The sequence below is a fragment of the Rhinichthys klamathensis genome, unplaced genomic scaffold (assembly GCF_029890125.1).
Source record: "Rhinichthys klamathensis goyatoka isolate OS25496 unplaced genomic scaffold, OSU_Roscu_1.1 h1tg000060l_1, whole genome shotgun sequence".
Classification (NCBI taxonomy): domain Eukaryota; kingdom Metazoa; phylum Chordata; class Actinopteri; order Cypriniformes; family Leuciscidae; genus Rhinichthys; species Rhinichthys klamathensis.
In genome coordinates this window covers 3,141,290-3,157,531 of record NW_026606605.1, presented here as the reverse complement: position 1 = coordinate 3,157,531, position 16,242 = coordinate 3,141,290, and the positions used below count along the sequence as shown (strand labels likewise).

Here is a 16,242-nt window from a genome sequence, read left to right as displayed (position 1 = left end):
TGAATGCAGTTTACAGGTTTCATAGAAAGAGAACGATGTGAGCGCGTGTGATTGGCAGTGAGTTGTGTGTGCGGACCAAATAGCTCAATACGAGAGGCAACGAGAAACGCAAAGACATGTGAAATAAAATCACATCATAATGTTTTAAAGAAGAGTGGTTTGATTAAAGTGGTGGAAATAACGGTTGTTGGACACAGAACGGTAACAATTACACACCCACCCGCGTGCAAACTCAAAATACATCATTAGTTTAAATAGATGTTTTTGTGTGTGTGGGGGTGTTTCAGGGATGGTTAGATTATAAAAGAGTTTACATTCACTTTTCTTGAAAATATTTAGCTATTAGATCTATTTAAATGCTTCAGTTTGTTTTCATATTATAATAATATAATATGTAAACAAATTGAAGCATTTAAACTGATATATTATATCACTTCAAATACTTCAATTCGTTTTTTTTTTATATTATATTTTATTATGTTATATTAGGCCTATATTTTATTATATTATAAGCCTAAATAAAGAATCTCACAAGGGTATTGTTTAGGGCTCCTTGCCATTAAAAAGTTTGAAACCCCCTGCTAAAGAAAATATGGGAAATTCATAAGCAATAAACAATCATTTAACTTTGATGGTTTAATGCTTCCTGTACACAATTAATTGACTGTAAAAAAACACTTTATGGTTTTCTCAAACCATCTCAGTGTAACAGCTTACTTTTCTTTCATACTATATTCTAATATTGTAAAGAATTGAACTGCCCTGCAGAAGATTGTGTAAATTATTTTTCATAGGATTTCTTGGTAAAGACTGTACAGTTAACAGCACTGTAAAAAAAAATATCAGGTAACCTAAAATGTGCTTCATTTAGTGACTTCTTAATTAACTGCTTGTTTTTCAAAAATATGATTTAATACCAATGAGTTACATCAAGGGTCAAATAAAATAGAAATGGCAAATTCAAGTTAAAAGTTACAACTGAATGTTGAAACCATTGTGTTTCTACGTATGCTGTACAGGTCAGGTATAAAGAATATTTTTGTTCAGGTGGCGAAAAATGTCCGCCCAATAGAAAAAAGTTTTGCTCAGCAAGAAAAAAAATTAGAGGGAACATTTACTGCAGCCCATCTCAGCATTCACTGAAGAAACTTGTCAAATGAGTGCTGAAAAATGTCTTTGCCGACTAGATGAACCAATCCTCTTTGTATATTATAGTCTATGTATGGATTAAAATGCTCTTCTCAAGACCACATCTGATAACTTCAGTGAATTCTGCCCTGTGCGTTGCAGGCCGCTTCATAGTCTAGTGTTTTTCCTGTACTCACACGGCTGAGTGGAAAATATGCACAGCATAACCTGAGTGTTATTCTCCTGGGTATTATTAATCATAGTGTGATAAATAAATGTACCTTTGTAAAATGACATTTCATCTAAAACCGACAACTAGACAAGCCTTTTTATTCACATGTAACTTCTTTCATGTTTCTGAAATATTCTAGGGTAGAGCTGCACGATTCTGGATAAATTGAGAATCACGATTTATATATTTAAAATGGAAATCACAATTCTATGAATAGACAAATAAGCAAAATAACGTAATTTACTAGAGGTTCTGACTTTAATTTCTGCAGTCTATAAAAAATAATTTAAATTATTATTATTTTTTTTGTGATTCAATGAATCCCTCATAAAGACTTCACTTGTTTCATGACTGGATGAATCAGCATTTTTGAATGAAACTCTTAGTCTTAAATGAATCATTCAATGACAAAAACGTATATTTAGCAGTCGCCACCTACTGGTGTAACGATGTAATTGATGCAATCTTTATTTAAAGCATCAAGTTACTTTCAAAATGTGATTTGCTCTATTATTGAAAGACAGAAATAATGTGTGGTTTAAAAACTGTCTGTTTGTAAAGCTGTTTCATACCTATAGGCTAAATGACAACTGCTCTCTCGGGGTCAGTGCCAACACAGATTTGAATGTTCGCTGTGATCGTACTTGTCAAAGGCTTAGTAGACAGGCGAATCGTTGTCATTTAGGTATGAGACGGGTGTTTGAATCGAGATTGCGATCTTTTCACATGCAGCAGAGAGTATGAAAAGGTTAATCAGACTGAGCTTTAGTGTAGCAGTGCCTCTGAGTCGTATTATGACCTTCATTCGGTAAGATAAATGTAAGTTGGTCGTGGTCCAGTGCACTAGTTCTAGCACTGCCTCACAGGTCCATTAAATCAGTTGGACCGCTCTGTGATCGTTCGGCCCCTTTCAGATGTTCTGGCTGTGGGTTTCTAAGCTGATTTTTAGCACTCTTCACCACAGCTGTGATATCTTTTGCTGATACTTTTTACTTTTATTACAATCCCTAGTTATTGGCTACATAAATTTCCCAAATCAAACAGACTCACCATCTCTCTCACCATCAGAGAGTTTTTGCTGTTATTCGGTATCATTGTTTTATTACACATACTTTTCAGAACCATCTGGCCTGGATCCCTCCCTGGTGGGCTTTGTTTCAACAAATTTTTTTCGGAAACAACTGAGGCAGTGAGAAAGTGTTTGATCATTGAATCAAACGGTCTATCCATAGCATGTTGAGGAAAATGATGGATTAGGCCTCTCAAGTAGGCAGCCACCAAACGCTTCTGAGCCATTAATGAGCACTGTGTGTGGGAAAGATACACTTTGCTGGAATGAGGAAACAAGATATTTCCATCTTATTATTTTTATACAGTTCAGGACACAACAAGAGAGATTTTCTTCTTCTTAAAGTCCCCCTGTAGTCAATAATTGTATCCCTTAAAACTCATATTTGATCACCAAAATGACATTTAACATTTTTTCCTTGTAATTTCCCCCCCTTCATTCCTTAAAATAGCTTGAATGCATCTCTACACCCCTTAAAGATGTTGATAAGCCCCGCCTCCACTCATGCCAGTACACAGATTCAATCACTCCGCCAACTTACTGAGGTAAATGCTGCACAATGGTGTCTCTGTTTACAACGTCAGACACGTAACGGTAATTAATATGATTAGCCTTTTACTTGACTGTTATCAAACAGCTAATAATGTGTTGCTAATGTTACACAAACCATGTTCCCGTTCGCCATCTCAGTCTGTCTTCTAACAATCATCAGAAACGCTTTGAACAACTCAGAACGTCAATGGAGAACTGCATATAATTCATCGTAATATACATCATACACCCGCTATATTGCTTAACCTACCCGATTTTTCATGTCAACAGAAAAAATATACCGGGATAACCTGGCATGTCTTGAGACTCCCCTGCTAGTTCGCTGTTAATGATATGCTAAAGCCCGCCGGCACATTCATGTGATTGGTTACAAGGTAGTTTGTGATGTCAGAAACACCAGCGATTTCAAACCGCATTTTTGAGACTGTCTTTAGATCACTGGGCTCGGTTGCATAAAGCACCTTAAGTTTTTGATGATACGATACTTAAGGGGCGATTTACCCTTACCTAAGAGAATAACTTAAGGGTGTTGCATATAATCTCTTAAACGGTTCTCTTAGGTAAGGGAAACATTTAAGTGTTTCACGACAGCGATCCTGGATTCACGTTATAAAAGTCTGTTGTTGCCATAGATACGCAAAACACTAACATCTCGGAATATCACGTGTCAGTCCAGTGACGCTATCAAGCAACACCGCGTTAGCTTCGAAAGTGGCAGCAGTTTGTGTTGTTCACCGTCTCATGCTTTGGCATTTGTTTAGGTTTTGTGAATGCACTTCTGGCTCTGTGTCTCGAAATACAGCTGAGTATATTTCCATAGCATACCTGTTTTCTTCTGTCATGATTCCTTTTAAAACACAGAATCAGCTCGTTCTTTTTTTCTGCACGGGTCGGCCACACACTCTCCGTGCGGGCACTGACTTAACGTTGTGATAGTTTACATGCGAGTCGCGTGTAATGACAGACAGACAGCCGTCTAGTTTGATAGCGATGTCAAATATTGCGCGTCGATCAAATCGGTATTCTTGCAACAATTTTTCATCGCTAAATTAGTCCAAAGGGTTCTCCCTATTCCCTATGATTTTCAGCTGGTTCCATAAACTCAGCCATGTCGTCTTATTTTTGTCCGCATTACTCTTAAGGTTACGATTTCCAAACCTTAAGTTATACTTCGGGAAATCACCGTTAAGGGGTTTTATGCAACACATAACGATTACTTAAGTGAAAAATCAGCATTTAAAGTCCCCATGAATTCAAAATTGACCATACTTACTTTGTTTGCCTAAATTGATCGTTTTGTGGTGAACAATTCATCCATGCAAGTCAATCCACACACAAATTTTTTTTGGCTTCGTAATCTTTAATCAAAATCTGAAATTTCCCCTCCCCTCTGCATTGGAGGACCTTCCCTGGGGGAAGTAGGTTTGACGGTTTGGGTGTCTGCTTAACATCCGTAATCATGCCCCTCCAACTGACAGTAGACAAGCTGAATGAAAACACCTACTTTTCTAGATCCAATCAGGTGCTAGTTGGAAAAAAAGCCACGCCCACTATTTTGCCACATTTAGTATTCCGTTTCTCTTGGAAATACGTCACAACACTGGAGAAAACTCGTTTGCAACTTCCGGTTCACGGGGACTTTAACCCTCTGGGGACCAGAGTGTTTTTGGGGCCCTTGGGATGTTTTGACATGCACTGACATTTGTGCTTTTTTCAGTTATTTATAAACATGTTAATGGCAAAGGTGTAAATTCACTCTATATAGCACAAACTTGGCTACCATGATGAGTGAGCAACATGTATGTACATGTTTGTATTTTTAATAGAATAATGTTTATGCGTGGTTATTGAAAAAAATAAAAATGAAAGTTGCTGAAATAAGACCACAAAACACATATTGATTATTTCTTCACAAGACTTTTGAAAATTGTATCACATAGCCTAGAATATTTGCTCCAAAACTATGTGAGAATCATCCTGACTACTCATTCAGATAAGTCAATAAAGTCTTTTACATTTTTAATGACGTGTTTTGTTTGAGAAAGCTTTATGCGAGGAGGCGTGGTCTCTCATTAATATGTGTGGAATTTCACACCTGAGAAAGACAAAGACCCTCCCATAATGGCCCTATTAGGTGCTATCAGGCCATATCATTACAGGAGCCTTGCACAAAGAATGAGGAGATTTAAAAAAGAATGGCTTTTAGATTGTTTGGATTTATATAAGGAAAATACAGGGTGCATAAGTCTGGACACTTCTATCACACACCCTTCACCGTATAGACATGGTTTTATTTCAGTTCAAAGTTCAAAGTTAGAGTTGGAAACATCTTGAAAAGAAAATTGTCTTTCTCCATAAATGTCTTAGTTTGATCATACATATTTCAAAGTTGAGGATTCATTATTTTGATAGCTTGAACAAACACTAAAACATCTTAGTTGATTAGTTTATTGACAAAACATACTATATATTTAACATATGAGCAGAAACTCCTAAAAAAAGCTTATTTGATGTCTATTTTAGAGTAAAAACTTTATCCAAAACGAGTCAACGAAATGTTATTTAGTCTGTAACAGTGCGTATCTGTGCGTTCATTCATTCATTCATTCACACACACACACACACACACACACACACACACACACACACACACACACACACACACACACACACACACAAACATGATTCACATTTAACAGTACGCTATTTTTCCGTTTACAGACACTACGTTATTCTATATCGCGATTAGAACAAAGCACTTGCAAAAAACACTTACTTCTCAGCTGAATCTGTTCATCCTCGCAGTGAAAATAAACCCAGTGGTAAATGTCCCAGGATTGTTCCTCATATAGCCGCGCAAGACGACAGTAGATTAATCTGACTAAAAAATAATGTGTGTTTTCAGAGTTTATGGGCGTTCACGCGTCTCAATGTGTTGCTTCACATATTTGCGTTTGAATAGCGCGTGCTCTCCGTGGGCGTGTCACATTACCAGGGATAATCAGCTGAGAGAACGATAATGAGACGGGCTGACACGTCTCTCTTTTTATATAGATAACATAAACGGAGAATATTAATTTTAGTTTTGAATCGGATCATTTAAAAGTACAAACTCAAACGATTTAAAAGATATATTGCTTATGGCTGGGTGAATAGTATAAGCTGAGTTGTGTTGAAGATTAGAGACGTGCTCCAGAAAAAAAGTTCACGGTGACTGAGAGGCAGAACGCACACCCTGTTTATTTTCTTTATTTTACAAAAGCACAATATTTTATTTCGATTGTATGTGGGCACATAAAAAAGTAGACATTTAACAGATTATTTTCTCATATTTCTTAACTCTATATGAACAGAAATGATGGTAGTACTTTAAGTCTATTTTTCTGCTATGTGAAAAAAAACGAGCAAAACGCGCCCGCGCGTTTCTGGTCCCCAGAGGGTTAAGGGAAATTCAAAGTGTTTATGACGTTTCACTTAAAAAAACCCGTTAAGTAACACTTAAGGGTATTTTTCTGTAACACTCTTAGGTTTAAGGGAAACACAAGGGCGACCTTAAGGGAAAATTACACTTAAGGTGCTTTATGCTACCGGGCGGGAGAAAGTACTCTGCAATGGTGTTGACTTATGAATTTGCACATGGTTTGTCTTAAAGCACATTAAAAACACCACAGACATGTAAACAACATTAAAAACTTGATATTCACCACAGGGGGACTTTAAGTTAGCCTGGCTCCGCCCTCCTACGCACTTCTGCTCAATTTTCATTTTCCTTCAGTACTATGTCTGGGATTGTGGTGTATCCTTTGGTTTTCTCCGGTCAATTTTTTATCGGTCCAATCAGCGATCAGAGGGAGTGGCTGAGAACGATGACGTTGATGTCGTGCGCTAGTTTGAGTGGTTTGAGACGTCATACGTCACTACCAAACGTCAGCGATTGGTTATGGCAGATCCTGAGTGACTCTGGGCAGATCCAATAGTTTTAAACTTCAACAGAGTACCCGCCTACAAGGAAGTTAACGCTTGTCAATGGAGCGAGGCCAGACTCTCTGTACAAATGAAATGTACGAGAGTCTGGTGGGACCAGGCTAACTTTAAGTAGCCTACTTCAGATTTTTATTTGCAAACCTTTTTACTAGCCCAATGACAAATATGATTCAAATATGGAATTTATTTCATTAGTTAGTGGACCATATATCTGTTTGATTTTTTTGATCGCCACTTCCTTCCACTATAAAAAAAATGAAGCCATCATATCCCAAAAATAACCGTTGATATCTTGCGCCAATGATGTCATTTGGAGCCAGAGTCTGCTAACTTATTGGAAAAAACGAACACTCAAACATATGGCAGCGTGATAAGAAGTACCTGAAATTACTGAAACATCTTTGAAATATATATATATATATATATATATATATATATATATATATAAATATATTATTTTTTTCTCTCTTGCCGATTACACAGAGAGGGCTGGGTTTATGACCTATCCTGCAGCCAGCCACTACAGGGTGAAAAAAACCCCACTTTGGCTTCACTTTTCCGAACGTGGGGTAACTAATGTTAACAAATGAGACTGTAAAGGCTAACCACCACTATATATTGTGATTTTAAACCATGTGTTATTTTGTGATTCCTAAAAATGTATCTGGCTATATTTTGTTTTCTTGCCTAAAGGCCAACTTGTATTCTCATTTAACTTTTGGTAAATGTTCATTTTGGGCCTTGTGTTCTGTGTCATGTAAAAATATATTAAATATGGTTAAAATAGTGCTTTGGGGATGTTTTGCTTGGCCAGAACCATTGAAAGGACCCATTTCTCTTGCACAATCTCTCGTGTCCTCTAGATGGCGCTATAATCACATAATCAACACATCTGGCAGTCCTGAAAGCCTCTTGATGAATCACTGTGAAAATTAATGGACATTTATGCAGTTTATTCACGTCATTAATCTAATGTCGTCATCATCTTCATCATATTATGAAGAATATATTGTAATATGTGAAATATTATTCATAAGATGATTCATTCTCAAGCGTGGGTGTGCTGTTACAGGTAAAAAACCACATTATAAATTCATAATCGGAAACTTTCTTTCCCTCCCATATCCTGAATTTGTCATTGTTTTTAATGGAGTCTGATATTTGTAAAGATGTCACTCATAAAAGCTGGAGCAGTTTGTGTTCTGACAAAGTCGGATTCGCTCGCATCTCACAGCAGCTGTCCGTCTCTTCCCTCTCATCTCGGTCCATGTGAACGAATGCTTATTGTCATTTTTAATACGCCTTTTGTTCCCACTCTCACCTGCGTTTGATCAGCATCATTCAATAACACTTCAGTTCACTCATCCTAAGCTTTGATTGCATGCATAGCACGTCAAATCACACTTTTATGTGCAAATAGACTCGCGTTTGTCTTCGTCTGCGCGCAGGGAATAAAAGGACGAGAGGTGTTCATTTTGGTAAACATTGTCAGTCTACATGGGATGGAAAGATAATTGAACAAAGGCTTGGCGACCATTTTAATTAGTGTTTTATTTTCCAAGTGACCGTTTGGGTGGAAACTGATTGATGTTTTCGGTCTCATCCGATCGGATCGTGGACTTCATTCCCACCTAATTCCCACTTTTTTTTTTCATTGTGCCTGTGATGGGAAGTAAAGTGTTTTTTTACATTAACACTGGACTGGAGTAGAGAGTTACTCTTGCATATCTTTGGTTTTCAGTAAAGTATAGTAGTTTTTAGTGAAAATCACTGTGATTATTATAAAGAACAAACATAATTCTGTTTTATAGGAAGGACCTACATATGTGAAACCATATTTTTAGAACCAATTATGGTCTTTCACCTTTAGCCTTTCAGGATGTTATGCAGCTTTTAATAGTTTTTAGTAAATAAATGAATCAAATGTGTCCCAGAAACGTGACATTTTCTAAGATTTAGCCCCTCCAATGCACTGTTCTTTAACTCCCCTGGGAATTCTCTCTCCCACAGATTGGATGTTTTGACAGGATACGCATTCACCCCCCCACACACAATAAGAATATATAAATATATATGTATTTCCCTGGGGGGGCTGTTATTTTCTACTAAAACACTTCAAAACCACTACAGCACTTTCTTAAAATGTTCTATTCAGGGCAAGGTAAGCCATCTGAGTGGAGGACAAGTCCAAAATAATAGAAACTATAAGCCAATTCACATTTTAACACTCTTAAAAAGTGAATTAAAGTGATACAATGCAAGTGTTTAAAGCTGTTGTAAGTAACATATACTTTTAAATTCAAACAATATCTTTAAATATAAATAAAAATTGGTTCTTAAATTACTGAGGGACAGAAAACTTCCCCTAATTAAATGATCCTCTTCTAAAAGTAAATTTTGTCATTGTTTACGAATGCACTTGAAAATGTATAGATGATAACGGGACTTTTGCAACTTTTAGTCCAAGTCTTATTTTGATTTCAAAGCTTAATGGTAACCAGTGAGCCCAAGGATTTTGTCTTTTGTTCTTGCTGTGCGCGTACCAGTGGAGTGACTCATACCACCCCACCCTCTGCGGATGCTGATGCTGATGCCGTCCCTCAGTGAGTTCACCCACGCTCCCTCACAGCCTACAACACACACACACACACACCGCATCATGTGTCTTTGAGGAGGAGATTAAATGCTTTCAGGCCAAATCATTCCTCAGCTTCTGTCTCAGTTACATCAAATTGCAGTCTTTATATGAAGATCCTTCATATTTTAGCAAGTGTCCAACTCTGGGTTCTTTCAGCAATGTCAAACATGAATAAGTGGTTTATTGATGTGGATCGCTTTATGTGAATTTGTCTGACTGCTGTAATTAAAGGGTTTTGAAACGTTCTCTCAGCATCTGCGTGGCTCAGTAAGTTTATCTCAGTCCTGGTCGCAGAGCTGTTTTAACCACATTGCATCACGTCTTGTGAATCATGCGTAATGAGTCTCTCAGCATCTCTCTTCAAAGAAAAGAGGATGACTTTGTTTCTTCAAGTTGTTTTGAGTGAAATTGATGTTCCTGTGCTGATCCTCATTAAGGTTCATGAAGGGTGTTCCTCAGGGATCGGTGCTAAGACCACTTAATCTTTGCACTCAGCTCGGCTATGCGTCAGGCGGGAGAAATAATCAATGTTCAGACCCCGTTTTTCGGTGCGAGGCAAGCCTCCCCACGATGGTGTCCCAGAAGCAGTGAGATTTCTCTGCCAATACTCATTCTCATTTTTCTTTCTCTCCCCACAGGAAGAGCTGAGGGAACTGAGGGAGCAGCCCACCGATCCACTGGCAGAACAGGAACTCATTGACAACATAGAGGAAGTGTACTTCTCCAGCGACTCCTTTGACATGGTGCAATTCGAGCTCGGGGTGTGTGTATAAGAGAAAGTCATAATGTTTCCATGTCTACAGAATCTGTAAGATGTTTAGCAATTGAAAAATAGAGATGCTATGAAATGAATATAATAAATAACATATAGACACTGTGTATGTGTATATATATATATATATATATATATATATATATCGGTAAGACTTTTAAAAATAAGTTTCTTATGTTCACCATTTATTTGGTTAAATTTTTTTTTATATATTTTAAAATGTGATTTATTCCTGTCATGCAAAGCTGAATTTAAGCATCATTACCTCAGTCTTTAGTGTCACATGATCCTTCAGAAATCATGCTAATATGAAGATTTGCTGCTCAAGAAACATTTATTGTTTTTATCAATGTTGAAAACAGTTGTGTACAATTTTTTTTCTTCAGGATTCTTTGAATAGAAAGTTCAAAGGAACAGCATTTATCTGAAATAGAATCTTTTGTTACATTATAAATGTCTTGACTTTCACTTTTTGTCAATTTAATTCATCCTTGCTGAATATAATAATTCATTAGTATTATAATTAATAAGAATCCCCCCCTCCCGTAAGTTAAAGTTTACACTTTCATAATTAGTTGTGTCCTAATTTCTATACATGCAAGATTCTATACATTTCAAAAGCTGCACTGAATGAGAATTCTTGTGGAAAGTAACTACTCTCAATTGAGTCCAAACTTTTGGGGTTTTGTTGTTTCTCTGTTTGGGGACTCCTCTGATTAAAAAGCTGATGCAGCCCAACTTTATTATAAAGTAAATGTTTGTTGGAGCGGTTCAGCTGCTGTTGTTTATTGACCTCTTAAGAACTGGAGATGATTTGCCTGTGTTTGTGAGTGATATCTGCCACCATGTTCAAACTCAAGAATTTACATATAGTACCATCAGAATAAAAGACATTCTCAAATCTCAGATCTTTCTCTGTTTGTGTATGCTTGCCCCACAGAAACTCCCTCCGGATCTGAATCTTCTGGAGCTTGAGGAGTACAGAGATAAGCTGAAGAGACAACAAGCAGCTGTAAGCATCACATTCAGATACATCTTAAAGAAACTCTCAGAGGCACATGTGTGACACATACTGTATGATATCAGGGCTACTTTTGCATCATAACTGATACCGTTTTATCTATGGGTCATAGATCAATAAAATGTTTGACTTTGAACTCAAATCAAAACTTGACATTGTTAAGAAGCAAGTTGGACAATCTTTATCTTATTTTACTACCTTTATTTTTTTTTATAACTTATTCTATTTTTTTATTTTAATTTATCTGATAAATTCTTTTGACATATGTGTATTATCTCAAACAGACCAGACTAAAATCAAACATTTTTAATCAAACTTTTTAAATATTACAGATTTTTTAAAGATGATTAATAACCTTTTCAATGTGGTGGGGAAATCACCTGCATGTCTGAACAGCCTCTTTCCTCTGAGCTTTGACCTTGGAAATACTTTTCAAACACTTTTTGTGCTGTCAAACTTTGTCAAAGTTTTTAATATTGAAAACACCAATGACACAAAGGAATAAAGTTTCTTTTTAAATTATAAATTTTATATTTTTAATTACTTTTATTGGATATGTAAGACCTTGCATTATAAATAAATGACTGTAAATGTCTTGGAAATGATATGCTAGATGAAAGGGGTAAGGGAATGTTCAGGCACTTGACAAATTTAAGTAATAATAATATCAACAACAATAAAAAAATATATATAAATATAATAATATTGAGTCAAACCATTTAATTTTTTAAACGTTAAGTTATAAAATTATGACTTTTGTTGGATTTCTTGTATATTTAATGTTTTCCATGACCAAAGGAATTATTAATCCCATATTGCTTACTGGAGTAATGGCTGCTGAAAATTGAACTTTGAATACATATTTATATACATATAAAAAATTGTAATATATTCAAATAGAAAACAGTTATTTTAAATTGTAATAATAATTCACAACATTACTCTTTTTAATGTATTTTTGATCAAATAAATGCAGCTTTGGTAACAGCCCCAAACCTTTTGAAGTTTTTTTTTTTTCACATTTAGATATTTAATGAAAATATCGTTGGGAAAAAATTAAAGTTTTAAGAATTGTTTAGTGAATTATTATTATTATTCCCCTATTTGGACCCATTTCAGAGCTCATATATCATCCTTCTGCAGACGTCAGTTTTATTAGCGTTTATTAGTGTGCTTGTGAACGCGTGACTACATTCTGTCTTGATCCGGGGTGATCCTCAGTTCACTGCAGCCTTGGAAACAAATGTATAAAGAGGAATGTCACCCTCTGTCTTTGTTGTTCCTTGCTCAAGATGCTTGCTTACTCACAGCTGTCCTATCGGCCCAGTGCAGGGTGAAAGATGCGGCCCCCAGGATCCTTAGGGGTACCCGATGACTCAGTCTGACGCGGTCTGTTGTGGTCTGCCACGAGTAGGTCCCCACAGGGGCCCTGTCCCGAACGCTGATCCCGGGTCATGACAGACAGCTGCAGGCATCAGAGGATGAGCTCTGCATGAGGCTAGCTTCCCGCTGAATGCCATTACTCTGCACGCTCACATCCCGTGGTATTTTATTCATGATTTACACAAGCTCCTCCAGTGTCATTTACATTAGAGTATGTGGCCTTAACACATCATTACTGTCAATTTCTCCCTCAGCTTAAGACAAATGATTTTGGAGATGGTTTTCTCTAGAGGGCCCATATGCGCAGTCTCTGAATGTGTCGTTTGCAGATGTGGGTTATTGTGTATTTGATGGGTCAGTGGGAGAGGAAAGCATCTGGTCTATTGGAGGTGGCTCTATTCTTCTGCTAACATGCAGCTCTGACACTTCTTTGGCAGGAACTCATCTCTGAGCTAATTGCTTGTCTGCACTGCAAGTGTGTTTCAGAATAAGCCTGTCTTTTCCCTTTGCCTTTTTGGTATTTTTTGGGGGGCAGGAGGAATTTTTCAATGCTGATAACATTCTCAGCAGGGTGATTTTAGTAGGACACATCTACTCATTAAGTCCTTAAAATGATGAAATGGCACAAATGGAGGCAACAAAAGAGAGAAAAAAAAACTTTTTTCTCAGAATTGCGAGTTATAAATGGTAAATGGACTGCATTTATATAGCGCTTTCACAGACCCAATGGCCACCAAAGCGCTTTACATATTGCCTCACATTCACCCATTCACACACTCATTCATACACCGACAGCGGTGTCAGCCATGCAAGGCGCCATCCAGCTCGTCGGGAGCAGCTGGGGTTAGGTGTCTTGCTCATGGACACTTCGACACTTGGTCAGGTGGAACCGGGGATTGAACCACCAACCTTCCAGTTTGTAGACAACCTGACCACTGAGCCACTGCCGCCCCATTATAAAGTCAGAATTGGACTTTATAACTCGCGAGTTTGTCTCACAATTCTGAGAAAAAGAGTCAGAATTGCAAGATATAATATAATATTGCTTGTTTATATCCTGCAATTCTGACTTAATAACTCACAATAGCGAGTTTATATCTTGCAATTGTGAGAGAAAAAAGTTGTAATTATCTTTTAAGTCGTTTTTTTCCACGTTGGAAACAAAATTCCATAGTTTTCAACATTGATACTGATAATAAATGTTTTTTTGAGCAGCAAATCATCATATTAGAATGTTTTCTGAAGGATCATGTGACACTGAAGACTTTGACATCACAGGAATAAATTACATTTTAAAATATATTCACGTAGAAAACAGCCATTTTACTTTTTACTGTATTTTTGATCAAATAAATGCTGCCTTGGTGACCTTAAAAGACTTTTTCACAAACATTTAAAAATCCTTACAGACACCAAACTTTTGAAATGTAATCCCCCCCCCCCCAAATAAAAATATTTAATGAAAATATTTTGTAGAAAAAAATGCAATTTATAGTGATTGTTTCCAAAGTGCCACCCCAAAATCACACTACTGGTTGTGGCAAGGATGAAGTTGTGTGAGAAGTGTTTTGAAAGCGACACTTTTTACACTCTTCTTGAATTTAATATATGAACGACACGATTTGTTTTTTAACACTGTACAATTTACCCCTTAAATAACAGAATTCTTAAAAACATGCTTTTAAATGATCCTTTCATTGTCCGTTACATCTGGCAATGAATGTCAATCGATTCACTTGTAATATTATAAATAAAGCTGTATTGACCAGGCTGAACAGATATGTTGTTCACTCTTCTGTCTAATGAAGTTATTCTTTCCAGTCCTAATTTAATGTCATGCTGTTTTAGCTGATTAGACTGGAGGAAGTCTTCGCTTGTAGTCATTAGATAAAATGAACAATATTAATAATGAATTTTATTAATTGAGTAAAATTCATTTGTGTCCTTGCGAGAAAGATTGTCATAATTGGAAAATAAGGTGGAATTGTAAGTTGGTCTTTGGATTTGTAGAACGAGCGGGAGAGAAATGGCAGGCTGTTTACTGCTCTGGTGCAAGCACTGGTTAATAGATTTCTAATTAGAGTTATTACCCATGCAGGAATCACTCACAGTTGGCTGCCGGAAGGCATCCAGAGAGAGGCTTGTGCCTCGCTGACAGACAGCTTTGCCGGTTGTCATCGAGTTCAACCTGTCGAAGTCAGACAGAGTGTGTTGGCCACCTGTTTTCAGAGTCTCTGTCTTTTAGTTTTTGGAAATAGCACACCGGATGGCTCCTCACAGCTTGTTTTCTCATTCTGGCTTCGATCCGTCCTGTGAGGTCTTTAACAGAAATGAATGACCAATAGGTGGAGCAATGAGCTTTGTGAAAATCCTGTTCCCTCCTCCTGAGTCGAGGTCTCTTTTGGCCATACTTGCACAATGTGAAAAATGCCTTCACTCATTCCACAATTAAATTGCAGGTTCACTTGGTGTTAATAACACTGTTCTAATTCCTAATTCTTGTGATTTTAATAATCAGTCAGAAAAAGGGATTACCCAAAAATAACAATTCTGTCATCAATTACGCAATCATATTGTTTTAAAGAGGATCTATTATGCTTTTTTTTTTTTTTTTACATGTTCAGCTTTCTTTAGTGTGTAATGCTGCTGTTTGAGCATGTAAAAGGTCTACAAAGTTACAAAGGATAAAGTCACTCCAAAGTGAGTTATTCTCTATATCAGTGTCACTGTTTCTGAACTCCCTGAAACGCCTTGATTAGTCTTGAGTTTTCTTCCGGGAACGAACATGTCACAATATCCCTCATTTAAATAATTCCCGCCCAAGGCATACGTAAAAAAAGGGTCCGTCGCCTGCTTGAGTTGCATTAATATTGTGTTAAACTCATGGTTACGGTAAGGTAAACATGCTTGAAAATGGTTGACCAATCACAACACACTGGTCCAGCCGACCAATCAGAGCACATTGTGCTTTTCAGAAGGAGGGGCTTCATAGAGACAGGAACTAAACAGAGCGTTACTGACAGACTGGGAAGAGAGGAGCTGCAACAATGTAAAAATATGTGAAAAATAATGTTTTTTTTTTTTTAACATTCAAGCATGAAAATCTATTCTGGTAGACCCCAAAAACTAAATCAAGACTTTGAAAGGGGCATAATAGGTCCTGTATGAGTGTTATTTTAGTATCATTGAGTAATTTAGTTATGTATTTATTTATTATTAAATATGTCTATATAGCTTTTATACATTTTTTATTTCACTTTTTGTTTTAGTTATTCTAGTACATCAAGTTGGAAAAATGTTTCTTTGGCAACTAGTGAAGTGGTTTCAATTGTTCTGTAAAATAACTTCGCAGAGATCTTTGATGCCAGAAATATTAGACTTTATTAACAAACAAAGCCGAGCATCTCCTGCAGGGGATCACTCCCTCCAGCAGGAGATCCCTTCCTCCTGCAGGCGATCACTC

At 36.8% G+C, this 16,242-nt stretch overlaps 1 protein-coding gene across 2 annotated transcripts in view; it reads left to right on the top strand.

The window, feature by feature from the left end:
* vps50 (VPS50 EARP/GARPII complex subunit) overlaps window positions 1-16,242 on the top strand; it is a 143,308-nt gene that overhangs the window by 1,907 nt on the left and 125,159 nt on the right. For both annotated transcript variants that reach the window (XM_056249694.1, XM_056249693.1), the window contains exons 3-4: window positions 10,242-10,364; window positions 11,316-11,387. In XM_056249694.1, the coding sequence (XP_056105669.1) occupies window positions 10,242-10,364; window positions 11,316-11,387 (195 nt within the window). The remainder of the gene's footprint in view (window positions 1-10,241; window positions 10,365-11,315; window positions 11,388-16,242) is intronic.